Genomic DNA, 26,898 nt, shown 5'->3' with positions numbered 1-26,898 from the left:
CTCTCTTAGTTTAAATATCTGCCTAATTTGGGCAGCTCCTTAACGCTGATGCTCATTTGCAATTCTTTTGTAGCTGCCAGCCCATTCTTTTCCAGTTGTTCGGGAAGGTGATTGCTCCAGGTTGGAGAGCTGGGGTGTGTGGGAGTCCGACGGGGTCTCAGCTGCAGCTTTGTCTTGGCGGGGGCTCCTCCCGGGCGAGGAGGGGAGAGCGGCTCCGAGGCACACGCCAGAGGCCCCGCGGGCCAGGTGCCGCAGGCTGTCCGCCTCTCCTCCTGCTGGCCCTGCTGTCCCCTCCGTGGGGGCCTCTGCGGGGAGCGGGTTCTGCAGGTACTGGGCCGTCCGGGTCTGGGGTCCGAAGGCCTGCCCTGACCCGATCACCTAAGAGGCAATTCTTTTATGTTGGACGTCTTTACCCTTCACTTCGCCTCTGCTCCTTTCTCCCCGGTTGCCTGGGAAGGGGGGACCCTCCCCCCCGACATTTGGAATGGAGTGAATACCTTCTCCTGACCACCCCTCCTTCCAGCCTCCAGTCCTCCAAGTTACAAGTCCCATCCCGGGATTCTGGATCAGAGGCCTGTGTGCGACCAGGACCTAGGGGACCGGCACCTCCCGCATCTCCACTCTCCCTTCGCAGAGGATTTCCCCACCCGGCTGAGGTAGGTGGTGATGGAGGCAGGAGAACAAGTGTAAGGGCTCCCGGGGCGCTTGGGGGCCGAGCTCCGGGGGGACTGGGCCGCTGGGGGAGGCTGTGCGCCCGCCGCGCCGTGCTGGGTCCTGAGCGGCCGCGTCCCTGGTGCCCAAGGCGGACCGCGGGGCCCTGGGGCTGGGCGGGCGGCGGCGCGGGAGCCGGGAAGGAGCCTGCCCCCCCAGCTGTCCTGCCCCGGGGAGCCCGAGGCTGGGAAGACGGTCCCGCCGGCCGGGGAGGGGGGCTGGAGGCCCAGGGAGGCCGGCGGGGACCCGCGGGGCCAGCGGGTTCGGGACCCGGGGCGCGGGCGCACCTGGGGCTGCGCTCAGAGGCGGGGGCGCACGGGGGCGCGGGGATGCGCGGGGCCGCACGGGCGCACACGCGCGCACACACGCCCGGGCACACGCGCGCACACCCGGGCGCACACCAGGCGCGCGGACACCCAGACACGCGCGCACACACGGACACACACACGGACGCGCGCACACCCAGGCGCAGAGCCAGACGCGCGCACACACCCAGACAGGCGCGCACCCCGCACCCCCTCCCTCCCACCCCTGCGTGCCCGCCCGCGGCGCCGCTGCTGCGTGAGCCCCGCGGCCCTGCGGGAGGCGCGGGGGAGGGGGATCGCCCGCAGGGGGGAGGGGGAGGGGGAGGGGGAGGCGGGGCGGGGGGCGGGAGGCGGGGCGGGGGGCGGGCCGGAGCCGCAGCCGGGTGCACCGCGCGCAGGGGCCGGAGCCGCAGCGGGGCCGCGGCCGAGCGCAGGGGCCCGGGGCCGGGGCCGGGGCCGGGGCCGGGGACGGGGCCGGGGACCGCCTGGTGGCGGCGCCGCGGCGGGGAGGGCGGGGGCGCGGAGGGCGGAGGCTGAGCCGCGGCGCCCTGCCCCGACCCAGGCGAGGCCGAGCATGGAGCTGTCCCCGCGCAGCGCGGCCGCGATGCTGGAGCCCGACTGCCCGTGCCCCCTGGAGCTGAAGTCGGCCCCCAGCAAGAAGATGTGGATCAAGCTGCGGTCGCTGTGAGTCCCGGCGCGGGGAGGGGCCGGCGGGGCCGGGGGCCGGGGGACGGGGGGGGGGGGACACCCTCGCACACTCCGGGGCAGGTCGCCGCGGGCGCCGCCACCTGTGCGGGCTCGCGCGGGGCCGCCGCTGACTCACACGCACCCGTGTGCAAGGCCGTGCGGACGCCGGGTGCACATCACACGCGTGTGCGCGAGCGGCCGCGGGAGGCACGGCTGTGCGGGGCGCACACAGCTGCAGCGGAGCGCGCGGGGATGCTCGGGCCAACCTGTGGGTCCCCAGTGTCCACCGGCACCGGGGTTTCTGCCCCCTGCACCTGACGGGGTGGGGCCGGGGTGGGGACGGGGTGCCCACACCTGAGCTGCTCCTGCTCCGGGGCTGGACACCGTGGGCAGCTGGGATCTGGACGAGGTCCCCGGGAGCTGGGCGCTGGGAAGGGACCTTGGCTGACAGGCCGGGCGACGTCAAAACCCTTTTGTGGCTGTAGGGTCTCCCAGGGATCTCCAAGCACCTTTAGGCATCTTTTTCTTGTTGTTGCAGGAGGAGGGCATGGGGGGGGGGGGGGCGGATGACGGCTAAACAGGCCACCGAGGGACTCAAGTACCCCATACTCCCGTCCCAGGGGACGGAAGCAACTTTTCTTTCTGTTCCCCAGAGAGGGAGACGAGTGGGTCACAGTCAACCCATGCAGCACGTTCATCTCCCGGGGAGCCGCCATCCAGGAACCTCCGCAGTCTGTGGATTCCTAATCAGACAAGGGGGGAAGGTGCCCGTCCCCCTGATGCGACTCCCAGCAGTCCCGGGAAAGAGGCTGTAGGGGTTCAGGGAGGCACTGCGGGAACCATAGCCCCGAAACCCAGTTCCTCCCCATCATCCTGAAGAGTGAGCACTGAAGCTCTCCGTGTCTGGGTCCCGGTGGAGGGAGACAGGTGGCAGGAGACGACGCATGGATGCTCACGACTGTTTTGTTTTTAAAATGCTTCGCCCGTGCTAATAAGATGACGCCCGGCCATTGGGCGGGTGGGTCTGCTTAGCGAGGCCTTAGGGACGGCCGGGGCCCGGTGGGCAACACGGCTCGGCATCCAAATTGTGCTTCTCGGTTCCTGTCCTTTGCTGCCTCCAGCCAATGCAATTTGCCGGGCTCTGTGAAGCGCAGCCTTGGAATGAGTTCTGGGGTGAAGAAATGGAAAGCCGGATTGAATTGATTTTTGTTGGGAGGAGCACTGAGCGATTCTTGACGGAAAACGATGCTCTGTTAACGGTAACGAAGCTTGGGGCGGGTGACCGGTAAGGAAGTGGTGGAAAGGCAAAGAAGGGAGCTCGGGGACTATAAATGAGAGAATTCAAGGTGTCCCAGGGATGCCCCCGCTGCCCCCGGCCCCCCGCCCCTGGTCTATCCTTTCCTTGCCTCCATTCCAGGTAATGAGTGGGCCCTGCAAGGGCAGGTTTGTGCCTGTTTCACTGTCTCCCATACCTTTTTAACCAAAAGTCTCTCCTGGAAGCAAATTCCCATTTCTTCCTTCAGTATGAGAAGTGCTCAATGGTGAGAGAAGAGGATCCCCAGAGGAGACGTTGAAACCCAGGGAAAGAAGGGAGTAGAGGCAGCTGCCCCTACGCAGTGCGTTAGCTGAGATGTCCTTACAGGAGATGGGGCTGGACAGGGGTCACTGAGCTTACAGACTGAATTATTCCGGCCTTCCCTTACTTTAGCTGTCTGGTCCTTAAGTGCTAGCTGCGTGTAATAACTCACGCGGAGAAGTCTCATTTCCATGTTATTAATCTGCAGGAATAGATTCTCAATCTCACTGTCCCAAACTAGACAAAGATTTCGATATCAGGGTAGACCCCTGATAGTTGATGGATTACTGGATGGGGCCGTTTGAATATTGGGGAGGCCTTAGTGAGGGGATAGGGCGACGGATGCCATTATCTCATGGCTGGAGACTGAGTAGAATGAAGACGTACACCCAAAGGCCTCGATTCCCCTACACAACATCTCCTATCTCCCCGCCCCCCCCCCAACAACCCTTTTAATCTCTAATCTGGGACATCTAACCTAGCTCGTCTTCAGGGAGCCTGGGTCTGGTGCTTTTGCCTCTGGTTAAAAAGCCCATATTAATATAATTTTGTAGGGCAGTTTCTTCTTGGGAAGGGCATCCAGGAATCCTGTTTCCCACAGTAGGACTCGGCCAAAGATTAATTCAGAATCTGGAGCATATGAGCTGAGGAGTCTCTAGCTATGGGATGTCGCCTCTACCTAGCAGGAAAATCTTCCTACCTAAGCAGACTTGTAAGTGGGGGCGTGAGAGAGGCTGGGCTAGGGAGTCTGGAGGTGATGGGGTGAGCAGAACGAGCATTTCGAACCCTCAGATGAAGGATTTAACCCGGGCTGCCTACGCTTCTCTGAGACCAGAGGGCTTTGAGGGGTGTAGGGGAGGCTCCGTAGCACGGGGCTTTCTGCGTCTTCTGTGAATCAAGAAAATCTGCAAACAGAGATTGTCTCGCCGTCCTTGGCTCATTCATTCACTCAGCATCTATTAGCTGGGTGCCTCCTGAGCTGGAGGCTGGGGTATGCTGGTGGGCCTCGTAGGCCCCGTCCCCGCTCCTGTGGGGCATATGGTCTGGTTCAGATCCGTCAAGTGGAGTAGAGAGTGGACAAGGCACCCTGTTCCTCTCTTTGCTACATCCACATCCATCCAAGCGGTAAAACTCTCCCTCCATCATTCCTGCCTAATGTTTTCCTTTGGCGGAGTGGGCCGGGGGCTTCACACGCACGGGAATCCTTTCTCCCAGGATGCCACAAGCATCGCTTTCTTCCCCCTGCCCCAGTTTCTCCTGGAATTTTACAGACAGAACTCCCTTTTCCTTTGGGGTGGTGTGCACACAGTCCCTTCCTCTCCTCCTCCCCTCACATGGTACTCAGGACTCCCGAGGGCTCGGCCACTTGTCCCAAGCTGTGGCTCAAGGTCATTACAGCTGAGCCGGAGCGAGGGCCCAGCTGGGGATTATTTTGGCTCGTCTTTGTTTTAACCGAGTCTGGTGCGGAACCTGAAACAGAACAGGCACTCGAGAAACGCCGTTTCTCACAAAGGGGTGAGCAAACGACTTCACGGTCACCCGTGTATATGACGCCGAGCCCAGGTGTGGCTCTGATTCTGCGGTGCGCGTGCTCCTGTTCGTGGGCGGAGGGGGGCGGGTCGCAGGAGATGGGGGGAAATGGAAGAAAAGGAGGCCGTGTTGCCTTCTGAGAGGCTGATGTTCAGAGGGTACGGGGTCTGAGGACTCGGGCCGGAGCCTGGAGCTGAAGGAGTTACAGACAGGACGCGCAGCCGTTACGTGGACGTGTGCACGACACGCGTCAGGATGAAACCACGAATGCCTGGCATGTACACATACGTGTCTGGGTGAAGGTCGGCGTGCGGGCGGGGGACAGCTTGTGGCCTCGGAGCTCCGTGACGACATCTCTGTGTTCAGGCTTATGAATGGCACGCGTGATGAGAAGCGTGTAGGGGAGGCCTGCGCGCACCCGGGCACCTGAGCCCGTCCTATGCGTGGATGAGAGGGTGTGCGTGGCCCTGTGTGTGGACTCTGACTTCATGTTCCCACATCTGGGAGCCACAGAGTGTCTCCGAGTCTCAGTTCCTCACTGGATGCCTCGCGTAGGAGAGCGAGTCTTAAATGATAAAGTCGAGTGTCTTCCGCACTGGAGAGCTTGCTCCCTGGGAGGCAGGGGGTGGGGAGGGAATGAGAGGCTCGGAGGGGAGACCGATAAAGACCAAGAGGCAGGGCTGTCGACCGCCCAACAGATTTGAGGCCTGGTGTCTGGGCCACCACTCTGGGGAGTCCCGTTGACCGGGCGCCGTCTGGAGGGGCGGGGCGGGTGTCTGGGCCTGGAGAGCGGAAGGCGGAGGGGGGCTACCTGCAAAGGATGTGCACTGAGGTCGGAGGAAAAAGGAAGGACTTGCCCCTGTCACCCCTTTCCGTGGTGGTCAGACCCCAGGGGAGAGGGCGGCTGCAGCTCTAGGCCCTGGTGGGCGTGGGGAGCCCAGGGGCTGCCACTGGTGAATCCGGGAATGTCGGAGAAACTGTCCTCTGGCATCGATCCCGAGTGTCTGGGCCTTGGGGGGGACATGAGCAGGGATGCCACATGCTGCTTTAGAGAATCTCGAAAGTCCCTTAGAACCCAAACCCAAACGTCATTTTGTTGGCCCAGAAGCCCCAGGAGGCCACCTAGAAAGACCGAGAGAGGAAAAGTCCACCGTGGAGGTTGCACTTGTCATTTTTGCCGGGAGGCAGGTGAGGTGGCTCGGGGTGGGTCGCACTGGCCCTGGGAGGCCCGCGGGAGACCCACGGGAGAGGGAGAGGCTGGACTTCCCTGGAGCCCTGCACCTGCCCGCGGTCCAGGGAGCTCCTGAAGTCAATGAGGTGAGCGGCCTCGCCTACCTTCCCTGGGGCGGAGGAGCGGGGACCCTTGAAGCGCATCTTTCCCTCTCCTTTGAGTCTCTCCAGGAATCCTCGAGGGTTTGTTTCCCGCCTCTCTGCTCCCTCTGCTTTCCCGTCTCTGGTTTTTCTTGCACCCTTGCTCCCCGTCCCTCTCCTCTGTTCCCATCTTGCCCTGCTGGGCTGCAGTTGCTCCTCTCTTGTCCCACTTCCTCCCTCCCTATTCCTTTGGACGTGGCCTCTCTGGCCTTCCCTGCCCCCACCCCGCACCCCTTTCTCAGCTTGGCCTGGAGCCGGGAAATGCCTGGGCCTCGCCCCCACCCCACGTGTGATGCTGGCAGCACAGGGTGAGGCACAGGGTGTCTGCGACCCCCGGAGGATTCTTTCTGCAAGGCCTTTGTTTTGCCTTCTCGGTGACCTCACCTCCCAGCCGCCCTGGGGAGGAAGCCAAGTCATTGCCTTCTGCTCTCTGGGGGCTCCTCTTCTCAGGTGCGGAAGCTGGGTAGCTACTTTCCAGCTCAGGATAGCAGCAGAGGAAAAGGGACAAAACCAGGGCAGCAGGTGGGGTGCAGGTGAGGTCCCCGAGAGACTGGGAGTTGTTAGATAATGAGATGGTCCCCTCCGGGAGGAAGACGTAAGGGTCCTGGGGAACTGGGAGGGCACCGGGGGTACTGACTGGGGCAAAGATCGGAATCGAGGGTGAAGGAGGCTCCTGGGAAGGGGAAGGGAAGCGAGTGAGTTGTTGTCCTCCGTGCAGGGGGGTCCCTGCTGGCCGTGCTCTTGCGGCTCTGTCCCAAGCCCCCCCATCCCACACCTGCTCCTCTCCCCTGCGCTCCCGCTGCATCTGTGTGGCTCTGGGAAGGAAACATCAGGTTCGGATTCTGCATCAGCATCCCAGACCTGGCCCGAGTCCACCGAGGGAGCTGTGACGGGGTCGTGGCGGGGGGAAGGGCAGGGTGGGGCCTGGGGGGGCCTGGAGGGCCCTGGGGCTGGAGAAGAGCTGGGAAGGGGTGCTGCAGGTGGTGCTGCTGGGCGCAGCCGGGTTCCTGGGCCGGTGGATTCCGCAGCTGCAGAGAAGTCAGCTTTGCCAACAGCTACTGTGGCTGCAGTGGCAGGATCAGGCTGCCAGCTGGCGTTGGCCCCGTGCGGTGTTGGGAAGGGAGCTCGGCCTCCAGGGGCTTCGTGGTTCTCCCGCGGGCAGGACCTGGGGGCTAGAGCAGCACCACCCCCCTAGCTCTCCATGCCCACCGCCTTTGGAAACTTCTGGGGCCTGGGCTGAGCGAGCACACGTGCCAGCAGCGTTGCCAGGCTCCCTGAACCCTCACTGTGTCTCTGCTAAGCAGGAGCTTTAGAAATTCCAGTCCTAAAGAAATATCATAAATCAGAGTGCACCAGATTCACCCCAAAGATGTCTTTGTCCTGCTTGTTCTCCTCCTTTCTGGTTTTTTTTTTTTTTTTTTTTTTTTGAGTTGCCAAGAAAATTTCCTGTCGTTTTAATTGCAGCAAGATGGAGTAAAGATAGACATGCGGGAGAACTTCCTGAAAAGTTCACGGAGGTTAGAACGTGACCTTCCTCTGATGAAGGAGAAAGCCGCCCTCCTCCCTTTAGCGTCAGGGTAGGGGCGAGTTGGGCAGGCGGCGAGCTAGTCAGAGAGGGTGACCTTGCCCCCGGCAGCCGGACCCCGACATCCGACAGCCTAGGGTCTCCAACCGGCAGGAATCCGAGAGCCATAGAATGTTAGCAGAGGGGGAAGGTGCTGCCCAGGGACGCTGGTTGGGTGGGGCCGGGGCTAGGTCTCGCCACACCTGCCGCCAGTCCCCCAAGCTTCCCCTCCCTCTCCCGTCCCAGGGCCTCCTCCAACATCTGCTGGGCCCCTGGAGCCGACGTCCGCTGGAGCATGTGCTGGGTGCGCTTTGGAGGCCGGTTGGTGGTGGTGGGGGGGCAGGGGATGCAGTTGGGGAGCAGAGCCGGGAGGGGGAGCGGGGACGCGGGAGCCCGAGGGACCTCTTCTGCGCTGCGTCCCGTCCCGGGGGCCTCCTCTCTCCCCAGCGTCCCTGGGCTTTCTTGCCCCCCCCCCCCCCAGTCCCTCCCTCTCGTAAGGGCTCAGGTCTAAGGCTGAGGGACCCTGGGTGCGGGCCGGGGGCCGGGATATCTGGGGTCCGTAGTCCGGACGAGGCTCAAGCTGTTTGGCCGACCCTGTTCCTCGCTGGGCCGTTGCTAGGCCAGCTTCTGGGCGGGCCAGGTTGGGGGGAGCCACCCCTCCCCACCTCGCCGCCGTCCTTCCCAGGCCCTCTCCGGCTCTCTCAGGTCTCCCCTCTTTCCCTCTCTGCCCTCTTGTCCTCCGGCCCCCTCCTCTCCCTCTGCTCTCCCCGTTTCTGTCCTTCCCCACCCGTCCTCCATCCCCACCGCCCCCTCTGTCCAGGCCCCCCCCCCTCATGGCACCCCGGCTCTGCCCACCAGGGGGCTATTTTAATTCTGGAGCCACCCCCGCCACGGTGCCCAGCCAGCTGCCAGAAGGGAGGCTGCCCGCATAGCAGTGGGAAGCAGGGGGTGAGGGGAGCGGCGGGGCCGGGCAGGGGGAGGGCGTTCCGGGGGCTCTGCGCGTCCCCCCTCCTTCCACTGCCCCGTGGCCGCTGTGGGATAAGGAGCCAGGGACGAGCCCTAGACATCCGGAGAGGTGGCAGGGTCACCGGGGCGCTTCCACCCCAGAGGTCCTGGGTACGAGGGTTCATGGAGGACCCGCCGTTTGCTGAGCAAACGAGATAAGGGGTTGGACTAGGAGTCATCTGTGGCATTGACGCATCGCTTCATGGCTCCCAAGGGGCTCTCGTGCGACCTCGGCGGGGCCTTGTGTGCATTCTGTGAAGCACATACTATTTTCCCATTTCACAGACAAGGAAATGGGCTCCGCGCGTCCTGCCCAGGGTCACACATGATGATAAAGTCTAGGCAAAAGTCTTCTGATTTTATTTATTTTTTAGTTTTTAAAGATTTTATTTATTTATTCATGAGAGACACGGAGAGAGGCAGAGACCCGGGCAGAGGGAGAAGCAGGCTCCCTGCAGGGAGCCCGACGCGGGACTCGATCCCGGACCCCAGGGTCACACCCTGGACCAAAGGCAGATGCTCAGTCGCTGAGCCCCGCAGGTGTCCCAAGTCTTCTGATTTTAATTCATGTCCTCTTTCCCCTGGATTTAGGTGATTTCTTTGGTTCTTTCGATTTCTGAGATTTTGGCACCTTGAGATCAGCTGGTGAATCCCTTCCCCAACGCTCCCCTCCACCCCACCTCCACCTCCACCTCCCCCACTGCCACCCCCGTCCTGCTCCGTCCTCTCTGACCAGAGGCGGGGTCACGTATCCCCACTCCTGTTCTTCAGGGCTCTTGGGGAATGCTGGGCCTGCGCCTGGGCCTGGGACGGAAGCATTATGGTCGTGCTCCTTGCTATTTTTAAACTAGATTTTAGGCTAAAGGCAAACCCATGCTGGACTCTGCTGGGGTCACCCCACGTCCGCCCCGCCTCCCACCCCGGCTGGGACACAAGTGTGGTGTGTGTGTGTGCGCGGGCGAGTGGCTGTGAGCGAGATTGTTTTCCCCAGGAAGGGCTAGTGGCCGGCCGGTATCCTTTCTTGTTAGGGACGGTTAATAACGGTCATAGGCTGGGATGAGCTCGTATGGGATGCATGCGGGGTCGATGCAACACGTATTGTGTGGGGTGACGTGGGGTGACGTGGCGAGCCGTCGTTTGTCCAGCCGGCTTTTGGTTCTGTTGGGCAGGAGGGCAGAGGGATGGACAAGGTATCATCTCCAAGGCTTCTCTAGTCTAAGACGTCTGCGCTTGCGGTGGGTGGGTTGAGGTTAGTGCCTGCTTGAGGTGGGGGGGCCTGGACTGAGGGCCTGGAGTGAGCCGAGGCGGGGGGCGGTCCTGGCTCCCGATTGTTGGCGTTTCAGGTTGTGCAGGCCGCAGGCCATCGGCAGCTGCCCCCCCCCCCCTCCCCAGCCCTCCAGGCAGGCCAGGGGCTTGTCCCTCACCCCCCACCCCGGGGCTCTGACTCTGGGCCTAGTCCTTTTTCTCTAAAAACACTACCGTGTGTGTGTGTGTGTGTGTGTGTGTGTGTGTGTGTGTGTGTTGGGAGCGCTGAGAAAATGAGAGGGACGCAGAGCGGGAGGGAGGGCTTCCTTTCTTCCCAAACCTGCAGCGGCCCCGCTTCGTGGCTACAGGAGTTCACTGGAGAACAACTTGTGGATGTTTAACCTCCGCTCCTGCCGCTCCTGCCGTTGCTGTCGAAGCCCACTTCCACTTGTCCCGGGTCGCAGGGAGGCTGAGAAACAGCAGGTTCCCGAACTTCATTTGTTTATCATCCTTCACGGCTTTGGCACAGCGACAAGCTTTTTAAATTTCTCTCCGCTTTTCGGGACGGCAGTGGGGGGGGGGGGGGAAGACTTCCCGTCGTAAATTCCTGGCTCTTGGTCTGTTTCTTTTCTTCCCCCTTTCTCCCGTCACCCTCCCAACCCTCACCCCCCCCCCCCCCCGTCCCCCTTGCCACACCCTCCCGTCTGCACCCTCCTGTCTGCACCCTCTTGTCTGTACCCTCCTGGCTGGACCCTCCCAGCCGGACCCTCTGGGACCCTCCCATCTGCACCCTCCTGGCCTAGACCGTCCTGTCTGGACCCTCCTGTCTGCACCATCCTGGCCGGACCCTCCCGTCTGCACCCTCCCGGCCCAGACCTGTCTGCACCCTCCCAGCCCAGACCCTCCCGTCTGTACCCTCCCATCTGCACCCTCCTGTCTGCACCCTTGTGGCCGGACCCTCCCGTCTGCACCCTCCTGGCCGGACCCTCCTGTCTGCACCCTCCTGTCTGCACCCTCCCGTCTGCACCCTCCTGTCTGTACCCTCCCATCTGCACCCTCCTGTCTGCACCCTTGTGGCCGGACCCTCCCGTCTGCACCCTCCCGTCTGCACCCTCCCGTCTGCACCCTCCCGTCTGCACCCTCCCGGCTGGACCCTCCCGTCTGCACCCTCCCGGCTGGACCCTCCCGTCTGCACCCTCCCGGGCCCGGACCCTCCCGTCTGCACCCTCTGGTCTAAACCGTCCTGTCCGCACCCTCCCGGGCCTCCCGGCCGACCCGGGAGGAAGGAGCTTGGTCCAGGGGTGTGCAGCTTGCGGCGCTCGCCCCCGCCCCTCCCCCCTCCGCCCGCCCCCTTAGCCCCGCCCACCCATTCAGCCCCGCCCCGCCCCTAGCCCCGCCCACCCGAAAGCCCCGCCCCTCCGTAGCCCCGCCCCGCCCCGGCTGACCAATCGCGGCCCCGATGCGCCTGGCCTGGTGACGTCACCCAGGCCCCTCGGGCCCACCTCGCGGGGAGCCCCTCCCGTCCCCCACCTGGGCGGGGGCAGAGCCTGGAGGCCGAGCCCGGGCGTCCCACCGCGTCCGCCCCCCAGTAACTCCCAGTCCCCCCAGTCCTGGTTTTCCAGATGCGGGAAGGGGGGGCTGGCAGTGGGAGTGACCGGCCCAACCTCTGGGGCCCAGCAGTGGCGCCCCAGGTCCCTTCCGCGGGGCGGGGCGGGGCGGGGGGGGGAGGGGGGACCCGGGGGCGCGGACCCGGACCCCCTCCCGCGGCTCTGGCCTCTTCCTGCCTCGCTTCTGTCCTTCCAGGTGGTGAAGGATGCCTGGGGGGGCGGGGGGCCCTGCTCTGGGCCCAGGGGCTCTGCAGGCCTCACCCTGGGGGGACTGGCCCTCCCGCAGGTTCGGGGGAGGCCCTGGCCCCGCACCGCCCTGGCCCCCTCTCCCGGGAGGAGCCCCACCTCCTCGGAGCAGGGGGCCGGGCCGTGCTATTTCTGTCCTTTCTGGGATTCTTCTGAGAACAGACTCTTGTTTTCGGGCCGATTCCCGATTCCGATGTGAAACTTCCCCGCGGCCTCTCGCCCGTGGCTGGGCTGCCTGTCTGGTCTCCCTCGCCTTCCCCGGAGGAGCCAGGAGCTCGGCCCTGCGAGATCTGGAAGTTGGGCCCAGGCGGGGCCCTTCCCTGCAGGGGCCCTGGGGCCCCGGGGCGGATTTGGGTGCTCTGGAGCAGGACCTTTGATTCCCATGGCAAACCCTGTTCCCGTGCAGAGGAGCCACCTCCAGGGCCCCATCCTCAGGTAGGCACCAGGGCCGAGGAGGGGCGAGGGCAGGAGGAGGACAGGTCGCCTGGGGTCACCGCCGCCGGCAGGAGGAGGGGGATGGAGACCTGGTCCTCACGTGCTGCGTGCACCTGTGCCCGCTTCTCCCCTTTCTGTCTTGCCCTTCCCTTTATCCTCCCGTTCCCATCTCCCTTTCCTTTGTGCTGCTCCCTCCTGCCCGTGGCAGACGTAGCTGTGACCACCCGCCTTCTCTCCTTCCTCACCCCGGCGTCCGTGGGACCTCACATTCCTCTGAGATCTCCTCATCGGGGCTAAGAGCCCCAAAGGGAATCAGATCCTTCTCCCAACGCCTAGCCCTGGGCCTTGAGGCTGCTCTGTCCGAAGCCCCCCACTTACCCTGGCCTTCTAGGAGTGTGGGTGCGGGAAGCAGTACGGGGGGCTTTGGAAATTGCCAGATCATCAGCCGTGATGGTCCAAAGAGATGAACTGGTGGGGGAGCTGAGCTCCCCTGGGGCGCTGGGATCATGCCTACCCCAGCCTCCCCTTCCTGCGTGCTGCCCGGAGCTGCGGCGGACTGATGCTTTCCAGGGGTCAGGGTCTGAGGCTGTTCCCAGGCTGCGGGGGCCGGGGGGGAAGGGGAAAGAAGTGGGTGTGGTGGGACAGGGCTAGGGCTGCAGGTGGAGGGGTTGTTGCGGAAGCTTCCAGTTTTCCTTCGGCCTGGGTGAGGACCTGGCCACGGCAGGGAAGTAGCACTTCCTGCAGAAGAAAGTGAGGGGAGGCCGGGCCGTGGGTCTGGGGAGCTCCCAACTCTGAAGGACTTGAGAACCGGCTGGAGAGGGCGCTGTCGGGGAGTTAGAGGCCTTGGGGGGGGGCGGGGTCAGCACCTGGCGCCTTCCAGCCGCCCGGGTCCAGGTCCCCTTCTTGACTCCCCATTTGTCAAATTTATTGTTTAATCTTTCTTCCCCTCCCTCACCGTTCCGTCTGGTGTCTCGGTCACGCTCGGTTCAGATTTCAACAGGAGCCATAAAAGAGCGGGGTCTGGGGTGGAGGCTGCAGAGACGCGGAGGGAAGGCTGTGTGGAAGGAAGGCGGCCACGGCCTCGTTCATCCCCGCGGGCTCTCCCTTAGGGTTGCAGAGACCCTGCCTCAGAGATCTCTGGTGAGCTCAGGGAGATAGCCGCCCCTCCCCGTCAGTCTCCCTCCCTCCCTTTTATTTATCTAATGAACCTTCCCAGAGCACGTCCTGTACAGCGGCGGGATAAACGAGCCACTGTCCTACCATAGGTTGCTCAGGTCTCCCGTGGGTTCAGCACTGCTTGGGGGCAGAGGATGGAGTAGGGAGCGGCGACCGAGGGGTCCCCGCCTCGCTCCGAGGGGCTTACAGCTTCCAGCTCCTCGGCCCCTCACCTGTCGTGTGCAGTTAGGCCCCAGAGGTGTGAGCGCCGGGCTTGCCGGCGACCAGGACAGCCACGTTGTGTGACCTTGGGCCAGTCCCTTAACCTCCCTCCTCGGGTGGAGGAGAGATCCTGGCCATTTTCATCGTCCCGCTCCTCCGTTGGGGGCTTCCTCATCTCGAGCCTCCAGCCACGCTAGACTCCCTCTTCTCCCGCCGGACGTGGGACGGAGAAGGCGGGCGCGCGTGTCGGAAGGCCCTGGCCTGTGAGCTGGGTGGGGCCAGCACCATCCCGGTCGGTTCATTCCCACTCATGTCACCTTTAGAGAGACCCTCTGTAGGCGTCAGGCCTTTTGCATACGTTACTTCGTGTATAAGTCATGAAATAAATAGTAGTTCTTATTAACAGCCCTTCACAGGTGGTTTATCATCATCTTCACTGTTTACAGAGGCAGGACAGAGGCTCCGAGGGAAAGGTTCTCCAACGTGGGAGTGTGTGAGAATCACCCCGGGTGGGGGTGAGCGTGTTCACGGATCCGTGGGTCGTACCCTTAGGAATTCCGTTCCGTGGGTGTGCAGTGAGGCCTGGGATCTCAGTGTTTCACGAGTATCCCAGGTAATTCTGGGGCCGGTGATTCTTGAGAGATGCTGAGTGAGAGTTAGTGCTTGCCCCAGGGCTCGGGGCCAGGAGGGATTCCTGCCTCCCAGGACTGTGCCCGGAGCCGCGGTCCCTGCCTGGGAAATAGGGCTGGCAGGTTCTTCCCAACTCCCGCCCTTCGTGAGGCTAATATGAGACAACGTAGGAGAAACGGGTTTTTAAAATTAAAACCCGGGGCTGGCAGCAGTGTCAGCGACTGCGCGGCCGCGTGCAGATGAGCCGCGTGGGCTCGGCCGCCCGCTGGGGCCTGAGCTGGGCGAGCGTCTCAAGATGTGGGGCGAGAGAGCGCAGAAGGGCTGTGCTGGGTCTCGCTGGGTCCAGGGAGGGCTGAGCCACGTGGACCACGAGGGCCGGGGGCTCTTCCTTCCTCTTGGGTTGTGTGTCTGCAGCCTCGAGGGCCCCTGGCCACGGGACGATGGGGGGGTGGTGCGGGGCCCGGAGGTGCAGGAACCTCTTTGCTCTGTGCCCTCGGGGCAGCTCTCTGCCCTCTAGTGTGGGGCTTCGGTCCCGCCCCCAGTGGGGCTGCAGCTGGGCCAGGCCTTCGGGAAGCAACAAACCCCCCTTCCCCCCCCCCCCCCCCCCCCGCCCCCGGCTTTGTGGGTCAGCAGCTGCCACTCGCAGGTGGTGCAGGTGCCGTGGGACGTCCCGGAGGAGGGCGGGAGGGGGAGTCCGGAGGCTCAGCCGCTGAAGAGGCTGCGGGGCGTCCCCTTGGTCTGCTGTGCCCCCGCCCCCCCCGCCCACTTGCACACACACTGCCAGGTGGCGGCCCCTGGGTGCGGGCTGGCTCTTCCCGGCACCCCCAACCCAAGCTGCTGAGACCCCGCACTCGGGAGCTGCTTGTGTTCAGGAGCCCCGTCGTCCTCCCTCCCGACACCCCGACACCCCGGGGACTGACGCCGACTCAGCCTCCGTCCCTGACTCATTCTTTCCTCCCTGACTCATAGGGGGACCTGGGGCTTCTGAAGCTCCTCTCAGTGGGGAAGTGTCGCGGCTCCACTTCAGCCCCCGCGTGGGTATTCGGTGGGGCAGGGCGGGGCTGGGGGAGGGGGCCGCCGGGACGTCAGCTGCCTGCTCCGAAACCACCATCGAAAGTCAGGAGAGTCCTGTTTGCTTCGCGCCGCCTGGGCCCGCCCGCCCGCCGGACGTCCTTTAGGGAGTCTCCCCTTGGTCACCGAGCCCCAGCGATCCTGAGCGTGAAAGAGGAGGCCTTGTCCCCTCTGGCAGGGCATCGGTGAGACCCCTGGCCCCGCCGCACCGCCTGGGCCCTGGGGAGCCGCTGCGGGGCAGGGGTACAGTCAGACGCTGCCCGAGGGTCTCGGACGCTGCACGGCCTGGGGAGGCAGGGGTTAATCCTGCTTTGTCCCGGTTGACGGATTCTGGAATCATAATCCATTAGCTCTGCCTGAATAGAGGGAGGCCCGGCGACGGCGTTCAGATTGCTCTTTGTTCTGTGTCTTCGCATCCCCGCCAGGGACCCAGGGACGGTGGGGCTGGGGGGGCTGTGGGTGCGTGGACGTGCGCCCCGCCCCTTCCCAGCCGTGACCGGGGATGTAATGGGAGTATCTTGGGGGCTCCCGACTGCGGAGGACCCCACCGCTCACTGTCCAGGGGCACATGGCCGTCCCAGCTCTTGGTCACTCGGGCTATGAAACACATCGTGCGCAAAACACCACCCGCCGGGCCTGTACCTGCCGCATCCTGCCGCCCCGCCTTCTAACAGGGGTGGTCGGGAGACACGGGCCGAAGGAGGTGTGGGGTGACAGGCGGGTGGGGATGGTGGAGAAGGGGACCCGGGGTTAGGGATGTGGGGGACAGAGGCAGGTGGGGCCCGTGGAGTCAGGGGACCCAGGTTAGGGATGTGGGGGACAGAGGCAGGTGGGGCCGGTGGAGTCAGGGGACCCAGGTTAGAGATGTGGGAGACGGAGGCAGGTGGGGCCGGTGGAGAAGGGGACCCGGGGTTAGGGATGTGGGAGACGGAGGCAGGTGGGGCCGGTGGAGAAGGGGACCCGGGGTTAGGGATGTGGGAGACGGAGGCAGGTGGGGCCCGTGGAGTCAGGGGACCCAGGTTAGGGATGTGGGAGATGGAGGCAGGTGGGGCCGGTGGAGTCAGGGGACCCGGGGTCAGGGATGTGGGGGACAGAGGCAGGTGGCCGGGGCGGTGTCGGGGGACCCGGGGTTAGACTTTGGGGGTCGGCAGGGTCCGACAGGCAGGGGTAAGAGCCCAGCACGAGCCGCGCCAGCTGCTGTTCCTCCTGCTGTCGGGCAGAGAGGATTGTGGGAGACTGAGGCTCCTCCAGGGGTCGGGCTTTCGGGCCCAGGTCACGGCACCTAAGTGCCCCCCCGCCCGCGCCCCCCGTCCCCGCCCAGGTTGCGCTACATGGTGAAGCAGCTGGAGAACGGGGAGGTCAACATCGAAGAGCTGAAGAAGAACCTGGAGTACACGGCGTCCCTGCTGGAGGCCGTCTACATAGATGAGACGCGGTGAGAGGCGCCCCGGGGGCGGGGATGGGGTCCGGGGTCGGGGATGGGGGGACAGGGGGGCCCGGAGGGAGGGCGGGAGGAAGGGGCAGGGGCACAGGGAGGGAGGTGGCCCCGTGGGGACACAGGTCAGCGAGGGACGGAGGGACGGGGGATGGGGGGACGGGGCTCCGCGGTCTGGCCAGCCCCACGCCCTGCAGCGCCCTGACCCCCCGGGGTGGGGGGAGCCGTGGCCCGTGTGGCCCGTGAGCTCTCCCGTGAGTCGGGGCCTGGTGTCCTCGTGAAACACGGTGCCCCGGTGGATGGTGTGGAGCCTTCGCGCGGGGTGTGATGCCTCGCGTGTGTTTGCGTAAAGAAAACGAGTCATTCAAAGGAATCCCCCGCCTTCCCTCGGACTTTAACGCGGCTGCTAGACGCGGCCAAATCGCTTTTACGTGGCGGCGTCTGACCCCCGGGGGCACCTGCGCCAGGTTGTGCCTGGGCCCGGGGCGCACCGCTCAGGCCGGCGGCTTCGGTCCTGGAGGCATCAGAGGGACAGAAATAAAGAAAAAACGGGGCCGGGGCCGGGGCCGGGGCCGGGGGTGGTGGTGGGGGTCCGAGCTGTGGGTGCGGCCGGGCGCAGCGTCCTTAGGTGGTGGAGCAGCCTAGGGACGCGGGACTCGCTCGGGGCCTCAGGCAAATCTTGGACACGGAGGACGAGCTGCAGGAGCTGCGGTCGGACGCGGTGCCGTCGGAGGTGCGGGACTGGCTGGCGTCCACCTTCACCCAGCAGGCCCGGGCCAAGGGCCGCCGCGCCGAGGAGAAGCCCAAGTTCCGGAGCATCGTGCACGCCGTGCAGGCCGGGATCTTCGTGGAGCGGTGAGGCTTGCCCGAGCCGGCCTCCCTCTGCCCCTGGCCGTGCCCCCCCAGGCCCCGGAGCCCCCCGCAGCCCCGCCCGATGAGACCCCGCCTCCCGGACCCTCATGCCCGGCCTCTGCGTCTGCCCCCAGGATGTTCCGGAGAACGTACACGTCCGTGGGCCCCACCTATTCCACTGTGGTCCTCAACTGTCTCAAGGTGACTGATCCCCGGGTTTCTGGGGAGGAGGGGAAGGTTGGGGGAAGGCAGGGGCGTTGGGACTTCCCGACTCCATGGGGGCACGGTTGCCTTCCCCGCCACCCGTCATTCCCGCCTTGCCCCAAACCACGTGTGCGCAGTCCACGGGAGCTCGCCCCGACCACTGTCTGGGGGGACAGGCCCGCTGCCCGGGGGTCTGCAGACGCCGGGAGTCCTCGTGAAGCCGAGGGCAAGCCTGCTGCCCCGGGGGGCGCCCTCCGTGGGAGGCCCCCCGCCCAGCCCGTCGTGTCTCCCCAGAACCTGGACCGCTGGTGCTTCGACGTCTTCTCCCTGAACCGGGCAGCAGATGAGCACGCCCTGAGGACCATTGTCTTCGAGTTACTGACTCGCCATAACCTCATCAGCCGCTTTAAGGTTGGGCAGCCCCCGGCCCTGTTCCTGGGGGGTCTCCGCTCCCATCACTCCTGTTCCAGAAGGTTCCCGGCACATGGGGCCCCCTGCCCAGCCTTTCCGTCACCCGCTGCATCCCGGGCCTCGGACTTCACCTGCTGCCCTCTAGGATGAGACTCGGGGCCTGCGAGCATCCGGCCTAGGACCTTGCTCTGTCCTGCTTTGCTTCCTTCCCGGACGTGTCCTCTCCGGGCTGCTTGGGGTTCACCTCCCTGCCTGTTGCCTGTGGACACCCGGGGCCGAGGGTCCAGATGCTGCCCGCCGGTGCCCCTGGGACTCGCATCTCTCCATGTGTTCCCTGTGGGGGGACGGGGTGGGCCCGGGGTGGGCGGAGGGGGTAACGTCGGTCACCCCCCTCCGTCCCGTCCCCTCTAGTCTCCATCCAAGGGGTTCTAGGGAGGGCACCAGCTCTCGGCAAGGCCGGTAGGGCCGAATGAAGGGGCGGAGGCCGTGTGGACCCCACTGGCTCCTCCGCTGGGCCGGCCACAAAGAATACGGGATTAAAGTCCTCCCCAGATTCTGTGCCAGGAGGGAGTGTCTTTTGGGAATAGGGGCTGGGAAAAGCCACTTCCGCATGGAAAAGCCCCTCTTGGGAAGTGCAGGGTGACGGGGCTGAGGAGTCGCGGGGGAATGTGTGGTCAGCGCTTGGGGGGGGTGGACACGGGCGTCGGGGCGGAGGAAATGTGCGTCCCAAGGGGGCCTTTCTCGGGGGCTTGGGCATCCCCCGCCCTCCGCCTCTGCTTCACCACGACGGGCTCTGGGTGCGTGGGAGCCTTTGCCCGACCCTTGACTCCTCGTTCCACGGCTCCCGCGCAGGTTTCCAGAACTTTCCCGAGGTGCTCCGTTGCGGCTGTCCTCAGTGCCTTCCTGAGGCCTCCCCTTCTGCAGCCTCATTTTCTTCCTCCCCGTCCCGTCCCGTCCCGTCCCGTCCCCTCTGGGACAGACCACAGCAGGGCCTCCTTCCCCCAAGGCTTGCCCCGGCTCATGTTTCTCCACACAGATTCTCAGACACTGCAGACTCCAGCTTCTCCCAAACTCCGCTTCCTTACCTGCAAGGCCTGGTTTTGGAGGCCCCCCCAGGCGACCTGTGTCAGCCTGGGCTTGGCCGCCCAGTTGGCTGCTCCAGGGCAGGGGGGTGGCCCCCGCTTACTGCCGTGCGCGCCCTGGTGGCCGAGAGGGGAGCCGCCCTGCATGCTCCGCGTTCCCTTCCGGGGCACCCGGCCCCTCCCCGGCATCCCTCCCCTCCCCTCCCCTCCCCTCCCCTCCCCTCCCCTCCCCTCCAGGGACGCCATGGCAACGCAGAAGCAAGGGCAGTTCTCATGGAAACGGCCCTTTAAAATTCCCTGAATGTGGGGCACAGCCCTGGGGTGGGGGTGTGGGTGGGGGTGGGGACGGCTGGACTTCCGTGTCTCTTCCGCGTCTCTACGGAAGCTTCCCGAGGTCCCAAACCTGGCTCCTCGCAGCCTCAGGAGACCTAGGGGCGGGTGCAGACTCCTGACCTGTATGGAGGCAGGCCTGCTCCCAGGGCGTATACAGGCGGCGGATAATAGCTGCACAGAGCACTGGCCCTGGTGCGTGTGCGTGTGCGTGTCGGGGTGGGCACAGGGAAAGCCCTCCTGGACACCTCCCTGCCTGGAAAGGCCCCTCCAGGCCTTGCTCTTTCCCTGCCTCTGACCCGCGCTCCGTGTATTGGACTAGGGACCTAGGGACCTAGGGACGGGATGGTGGGAAGACAGGAGGGGAGTTTTCTTAAAAGTCTCCAGGGAAACAGTCGTCCTCACAGCTACTGTTCAGAGAGCACTTACCAGTGCCTTGTCCTCATCTCAGTAAATGCAAGGTCGGGGCATGATCTTCACTCTGCGACCAAGCCTCAGAGGCCCGTGGCCTGCCCAAGGTCAAGGGCCAGCAGGTGGTAGAGCCAGGGTGCGAGCCGGGTTCACCTGACGGTGGAGCCGGGGCCTTCTCCGCTGCCCCCGTGTCCCTTGTAAGGGAAGACGGCGCCTGCCAGTCCCGCAGACCCCCCACGGGCCGCCGGTTGTCTCCCTCCCGCTGCAGATTCCCACTGTGTTTCTGATGACTTTCCTGGATGCGCTGGAGACGGGCTACGGGAAGTACAAGAACCCTTACCACAACCAGATCCACGCAGCTGACGTCACCCAGACGGTGCATTGCTTCTTGCTCCGCACGGGGATGGTGGTAGGTGCCCGGGGATCATCCCTTCTTCTTCTAAGGCCTTACGGCTGCAGGACTGGAAAGCCTAGACTATGCTCCCCTTTCCCTTTGCCTCGCTTTGGTCTCGCAAAGGCTTGAGGGTCAAATCTTCCTTACTCGGGGGAATCCCGGGGTGGACCGTGACTTCAGGGACTTCAGGGGCCGGGCTCGTCGTGCTGGGGTGTGTGCTGGGAGGCGGCGGGCGGGTTTGAGGTTGGCAAGAGGGAGCTGAGGAGCCTGCCGGCTTAGCCCAAGAGCTGGCCTAGGCCCAGAGGGGCGGCCCGGGCTGCAGGCCTTCGGGCAGTGGCGGCCCCGGGCAGGGCCCTCACGCCGCCCCTCTGTCCCAGCATTGCCTGTCGGAGATCGAGATCTTAGCCATCGTCTTCGCTGCGGCCATCCACGACTACGAGCACACAGGCACCACCAACAGCTTCCACATCCAGACCAAGTGAGGGGGCGCTGTGGCGGGGGCAAGAGGGGCCGAGCGGGGGCGGGCGGGGTGGCTCACGGGGCCACTCGGGGGCCCTTGGCTCTGCAGGTCAGAGTGTGCCATCCTGTACAACGATCGCTCGGTGCTGGAGAACCACCACATCAGCTCCGTCTTCCGAATGATGCAGGATGATGAGATGAACATTTTCATCAACCTCACCAAGGATGAGTTTGTGTGAGCCCTTTGACCTGGAGGGACGCCCCCACCCCACCCCGGCGCGCCCTCCTCGCCGCCCGGGCCTCCTGCCAGCCCCCTCCTGAGGGGGCTGACGGCTTCTCTGGTTCTGTCGGTGCAGAGAGCTACGGGCCCTGGTCATCGAGATGGTGTTGGCCACGGACATGTCCTGCCATTTCCAGCAAGTGAAGTGCATGAAGACGGCCTTGCAGCAGCTGGAGAGGTGGCGCCTGGTGGGGTGTGGCCGGGGCAGGGCCGGGGTGCGGGCTGTGTGACTTGGGCGCGCGCGTGGGGAACTGCTGTGCCAGGTCTTTAGCTGGATGGAGAAGCTCTCCTGGCTCCAGGTGTCTGAGCCCATCTCCGCGCACGCGTGTGTGTGTGTGTGTGACAGGTGTGTGCGCACGGCCCTGGGGTTACGTGTGGCCCCCTGGAGAGTCGCCGGGCTGGGAGTCGGAGGTGGGCCTTCTCGCTGCCGCCGCAGGGCAGCCTCACCCTGGAATGCCGGGAAAACCAGGCACCTTTCTGGCCTCCCCGCCCGGCTGCAGGGTGGGCACGGCGGGCGTCCCTGCTGCAGCTTGCCGCCAGCTCCTCGCTGGGAGGGCTGGGCAGTCATGCGAGGTGAAAGGAAGAAAGCACAGAACAGATGCCGTGGCCACACTGAATGTCGCTTAAAAGTGGGTGGGAGTAGAAAAATGCGTGTGACAGAGAAGAGACCGTGCCCGTGGGTCCTGAAGGTGTGTGTTCATGTACACTGACCCGGGGGACAGCGTGCCGCGTGGCATTGTTGGTGAATGATTAATACTCAGCGCTGTGCCAGACACGCTAGTAAGTACTGGTGTGTTGTGTGTCATTTAATTTTCAGAACGACCCTATGTGGTCGGTTCTGTTAATATTTCCAGGTAGGATTAAGGAGGGTGGAATAGGAAATTTCAAGTAACTTGCTCTGATAGGTACACGGGGGTTCGAACCCATGCCCTCTGGTTCTAAGAACTTGGGCTGCTTCCTGTATGTACAGGTGTGTGTGTGTGCACGTGTGTACCTGTGTGTGTGCATATCTGCGTGTACCAGTGTGCGTGCCCGTACTTGTGTGTGTACGTGCATGCACCTGTGTGTGCACGTGTGTCTGTGTGCATACCTGTGTGCATGCATGTGTATCTGTGTACGTGTACCTGTGCACATGTGTGTGCATGCATGCGTGCTCATACCTGTGTGCGTGCATGTACTTGTGTGCATGCACGTGTCTGTGTGCGTGTACCTGTGTGTGTGCGCACGTGTACCTGTGTGTGCATGTGTGTGTGTACCTACGCAGGTTACCTGTGTGTGCACACGTGGGTATCTGCATGCGTGTACCTGTGCATGTGCGTGTACCAATGTGCATACCTGTGTGCATGCATGTGTGCTCGTACCTGTGTGTGTGCGTGCATGCGTGAGTACTTGTGTACATGTGTGCGTGTACGTGCGTGCATGCATGTACTTGTGTGCGTGTGCATATCTGTGTGCGGATACCTGTGTGCGTACCCGTGCGCGTGTGCGCACGTAACTGTGTGTGTGTCTGCATGTGTGTACCTGTGCGTGTGTACCTGTATGCCTGTGTGTACGTGTGTGCACGTCTGCGTGTGTACCTGTGCACGTGTACCTGTGTGCGTGTGTACGTGTGCGCGTGTACCTGTGTGCACACGTCTGCATGCATGTACCTGTGCGCATGTACCTGGGTGCGTACTTGCGTGCATGCATGCGTGCTCATACCTGTGCATGCATGCGTACTTGTGTGTGTGCATGTACCTGTGTGTGTGTGCGTATCTGTGTGTGTACCTGTATGCGTGCGTGTATGTGTGTGCATGTACCTGGGTGCGTACTTGCGTGCATGCATGTGTGCTCATACCTGTGTGTGTGCGTGCATGTGTGAGTACTTGTGTACGTGTACCTGTGTGCATGTGCGTGCATGTACTTTTGTGTGCACGCATCTGCGTGTGTGTACGTGTGTACCTGTGTGTGCGCATGTGCGCATCTGTGTATGTGCGCGCGTGTACCAGTGCGTGTACCTGTGTGTGTGCATGGATGCGTGTACCTGTATGCGTGCGTACACGTGTGCCTGGGCGCGTGAGTGCATGCCCGTTGCCCGAGGCTGCTGGAGGGGCCGTGTGGGCAGCCGAGGGTGCGTGGCGGGGGGTGCGGCGCCGTGCGGGGCTCCCTGCCCTGAAGCTCGCGTGTCCCCGCGTGACCACCCGCCCTGCCCAGGATCGACAAGCCCAAGGCCCTGTCCCTGCTGCTGCACGCGGCCGACATCAGCCACCCGACCAAGCAGTGGGCGGTGCACAGCCGCTGGACCAAGGCGCTCATGGAGGAGTTCTTCCGCCAGGTAGCCGCGCAGCCCCCCTGCCCCGACCCCCCACCCCGGCCCGGCCCCCCTGCCCCAGCCCTGCAGGTCCCCCCCGTTCGCAGGCCTTCCCACCGGATCCCCAACCCCTGGGGCCACAGGCCCCTCTCCTGTGCCCGGGCCCTAGTGGCGCCCCGCTTGCCCGCCTCCGTTTCCAGGTGGAAGGCCCCGAGGCTCCCCCCTCCCCAGCACCCCCGGCTCCCCGCGCTGCGCCCCGGCCTGGTAGTCGCAGGCACCCCCTCCAGCTTCCCCGCCCGGCTCCTCCCCAGGGCGACAAGGAGGCCGAGCTGGGCCTGCCCTTTTCCCCGCTGTGTGACCGCACTTCCACTCTGGTGGCACAGTCGCAGATTGGTGAGTGTCCCTTGTCGTGGGAGGAGAGCCGGGCAGGGCGAGGAGGCTCCCCGCGTGGCCACCCTCAGGGCCGGCCTCCCTGTGGAGTGGGCCTTGCGCTAGGGCCAGGGGTCCCGGGTGGCGGCCGGGGGTGCACACGCGGGGTCCCAGGACTCAGCTCGGAGGCTGCCCCGCGGGAACTTCCCAGGCTGGGTCCCCACGCTTGGCCTGCCGCCGTGCGGAGGGGGGGGACCTCGCCACCGTGTCCCCGCTGCCCCGCAGGGTTCATTGACTTCATCGTGGAGCCCACGTTCTCTGTGTTGACCGATGTGGCCGAGAAGAGCGTCCAGCCCCTGGTGGATGACGACTCCAAGTCTAAGAACCAGCCCAGGTGAGGGGGGCTGGGGCTGGCAGTCCGGGTTCTGGGGACGGGACAGGGACTCGCGGAGAGCAGGCCTCTCTGCCCACGTCACCCACAGGGCTGGCCGGACAGCCCCCCCCCCCCCCAGCTCTGTTGCTCCCACGGCTCTGTCTCTCTTGCCTTTCTGCTCATCTTGTTTTTATTTTCCTTCTAGTAGGGGGGAAGGTTGGAGGGGAGGGGGCGAAGTGGAGGGTCCGGGGGCTCCGGGCAGAGGGAGAGGGGACAGGAGCCCCCCGGCCTCCCCCCGGCCCCCCGGCCCCTTGACTCCGAGGGCTGGGAGGGCTCTTCCGAGCGGCCGGGGGCCTGCTGTAGTTTCCAGTGGCGCCAGCCTTCCCTGGACGTGGAGGTGGGAGACCCCAACCCTGACGTGGTCCGCTTCCGCTCCACCTGGACCAAGTACATTCAGGAGAACAAGCAGAAGTGGAAGGAGCGGGCAGCAAGCGGTGGGTGCCGCTGGGGTGGGTGCCGCTGGCCGGGGGCGGGGCGGGGCGGAGGGGGCTGTGCAGCGCGCGCGTCCCTTCCCTCCAAGCCCTGGAGCCGCCCTTGGCTCCCAGAGGGGGGACCGGGGCTGATCGGACTAAAGGTCACAGGACAGACCGGCTGGCTGACTGGCCCGGACTGTTCTAGAACGGGGACGGGAGACGAGCTAGGAACGGTCGAGCTCCGCGGCCCACGGGACCCCATACAAGCTGCGGCCTCCAGTGGGGTCCCGGGAGACGTGGGTGACCTGGGGCCTCGGTCGGGAAACCCCTTCCTTTGCGTGCGAGTTTTCATTTCACAAGAGGGGGAAGGCCTGAGTGGCCGGAGGTGGCTCATCTTGAAGGCGGGGGATGCACGGGGGCCCTTGCGTTGCTCCTGGTACCCCCGGGGTTCTGGGGAACAGTGCTTCGCGGTCTGGGCGCAACTTGCTGAACGGCCCCGCGCAGGCGTCACCAACCAGATGTCCATCGACGAACTGTCCCCCTGTGAGGAGGAGGCCCTGCCCTCCCCGGCCGAGGACGAGCACAACCAGAACGGGAACCTGGACTAGCCCGGGGCTGGGCGGGTGAGCCTGTGGGGTGCAGCGGGAGGGGGCGGGCGCCGGGGGCAGGGGGGCAGAGGGGAGCAGGCCCAGCCAGGCCGCAGGACGCCGTGGGTCAGCGGGGCGGGACGTGCACGCAGCCCCCCACGGGCAGTACGGGGTGAGCGGGAGAGGGGGCCGCTGGGTCAGGCTGGGGAAGGCACAGACGGCAGCACCGAGGCCGCTCCCGTGTCCCAGGTCCTCAGCGAGTCCCACGTGTTCCACGCCATCAGCACCATCCCTCGGGACCGGCGGCTCCCCCATCTGCTCCAAGGGAGCCTGGAGGCCCAGGAACGCACGACCCACCCGAAGGCCAAAGGCCGGATGCCAGAGACTGTGGGGGTGGGGGAGGGGCCCTCCCCACCCGACACCCACTGGGGCGCCCTTTAATTTCCCAGCAGCAAGACTGGGGAACTTCAGGCTCCCAGTGGCCACTGTGCCCGTCCCCCGCCCCCGGACTCCCCCCGCCCCGTGGTGGCCTGACGGCTGGCTGGGAGAGGGGAGCTCCTCGAGGCCTCCGGGGCCGGGGGGAGGGTCAGGGTCGGAGACGCCAGCCCCTGGGCCCTCCCCCATCCTTTATGCCTCCAAGTTTCTAAGCAATACATTTTGGGGGTCCCCTCAGCCCCCCCCAGATCTCAGCTGGCAGGTCTGGGTCCCCCTTTCCCTCCCCTGGGAGGGGCTGGAGTAGGATAGGGAGCTGGGGGTTGTCAGAGCCCTGAGCGCGGAGGGGGGGCTCCGAGGGGCCTGGGAACGAGGGTGTTGTCTTTACCCCAGCCCTACTCTGCCCCTCCCCGCCCTCCCTGCCCCTCCCCGCCCCTCCCTGCCCCAGCCCAGCCTAATCTTCCTTCCCTCCCAATCTGAAGCATGGACAGGGGAAGAAGGGAGGCCTTTTGGGGTCCTCAAGAGCTTGGGCTTGGCCTGGGCCCTGGGGCTTGTCGCCTGCCCGGTGTCCTGAGCCCTTTGCCCCCTCCGTCCGCCCCGGGGCCAGGAGGCTCCCATCCGACCAATGTCTGTAAAGTGCTCTGAGGTCTCCCCAGCCAAGCACCCTCAGGGTGCGTCTTGGGCGCACAGGCAGGAGGGCGGCCGCTGGGCCCCGGGTGCGGGGAGGCTGAGCTGTGATCCGGGCATCCCGCATTGCTCCCCCTGTTCCGGCGGCCCCTCCCCGGGACGAGCGGGGCAGACGGGAGGGACCCGCCAGGCCTGGGCCCCCGCGTCTCAGGCTCTGGAGCGGCCTCGTCCCAGGACAGGCCCCAGTCCGGGTGGCCGCCCTCCCCCTTCCTGTACATACCACCCTGCATTTGTACAGTGGGCCCTGTGGCGTGACCATATCCACGGTCTCCTCGACCCTGCCCCCCACCCCCACCCCAAGTGGGGCAGAGACGCATGTGACTCACCCCTGCCCTCGGTCTCCCGGGACCCTGCTGTAGCCAGAGATCAATAAAGAAGGGAGACCGCCTGGCTGTGACCGGTGTCTGCTGGGTGGGGGCCCCGAGCTTCTGCACGGCGCGCGCTCTCTTGAAGCCCAGAACCCCTGCTG

The 26,898-nt window shown here is 64.9% G+C and overlaps 1 protein-coding gene across 5 annotated transcripts; it reads left to right on the top strand.

The window, feature by feature from the left end:
- The first annotated feature begins 52 nt into the window (after positions 1–52).
- On the top strand, positions 53–26,817 carry PDE1B (phosphodiesterase 1B). 5 transcript variants are annotated; one of them, XM_077869739.1, is made up of 16 exons: positions 53–656; positions 1,579–1,700; positions 16,682–16,795; positions 17,468–17,650; positions 17,782–17,848; positions 18,146–18,262; positions 20,354–20,494; positions 20,857–20,957; positions 21,048–21,173; positions 21,295–21,396; positions 23,412–23,532; positions 23,820–23,901; positions 24,163–24,271; positions 24,614–24,744; positions 25,228–25,346; positions 25,560–26,817. In XM_077869739.1, exons 2-15 carry the CDS (start codon positions 1,591–1,593, stop codon positions 25,329–25,331), a joined length of 1,608 nt encoding a protein of 535 aa, XP_077725865.1. In that variant the 5' UTR covers positions 53–656; positions 1,579–1,590; the 3' UTR covers positions 25,332–25,346; positions 25,560–26,817. The 5 variants fall into 5 exon arrangements, with proteins under 5 accessions (XP_077725865.1, XP_077725867.1, XP_077725866.1 ...); XM_077869741.1 differs by lacking the exons at positions 53–656; positions 1,579–1,700 and adding an exon at positions 7,903–8,048; XM_077869740.1 differs by lacking the exons at positions 53–656; positions 1,579–1,700 and adding an exon at positions 11,999–12,282.
- The last annotated feature ends 81 nt before the right edge of the window (positions 26,818–26,898 follow it).

The sequence above is a fragment of the Canis aureus genome, chromosome 25 (assembly GCF_053574225.1).
Source record: "Canis aureus isolate CA01 chromosome 25, VMU_Caureus_v.1.0, whole genome shotgun sequence".
Lineage (NCBI taxonomy): Eukaryota > Metazoa > Chordata > Mammalia > Carnivora > Canidae > Canis > Canis aureus.
The sequence above is the reverse complement of the archived record's forward strand: the minus strand, read 5'-3'. Positions and strand labels throughout refer to the sequence as shown.

Bases quoted from the DNA above. Each gene is read 5' to 3' on its own strand.
- PDE1B (XM_077869739.1), top strand. From the start codon at position 1,591: ATGGAGCTGTCCCCGCGCAGCGCGGCCGCGATGCTGGAGCCCGACTGC. The intron at 17,651-17,781 runs GTGAGGCTTGCC...GTCTGCCCCCAG, and splicing joins GCCGGGATCTTCGTGGAGCG to GATGTTCCGGAGAACGTACA. The intron at 21,397-23,411 runs GTGGCGCCTGGT...CGCCCTGCCCAG, and splicing joins GCCTTGCAGCAGCTGGAGAG to GATCGACAAGCCCAAGGCCC.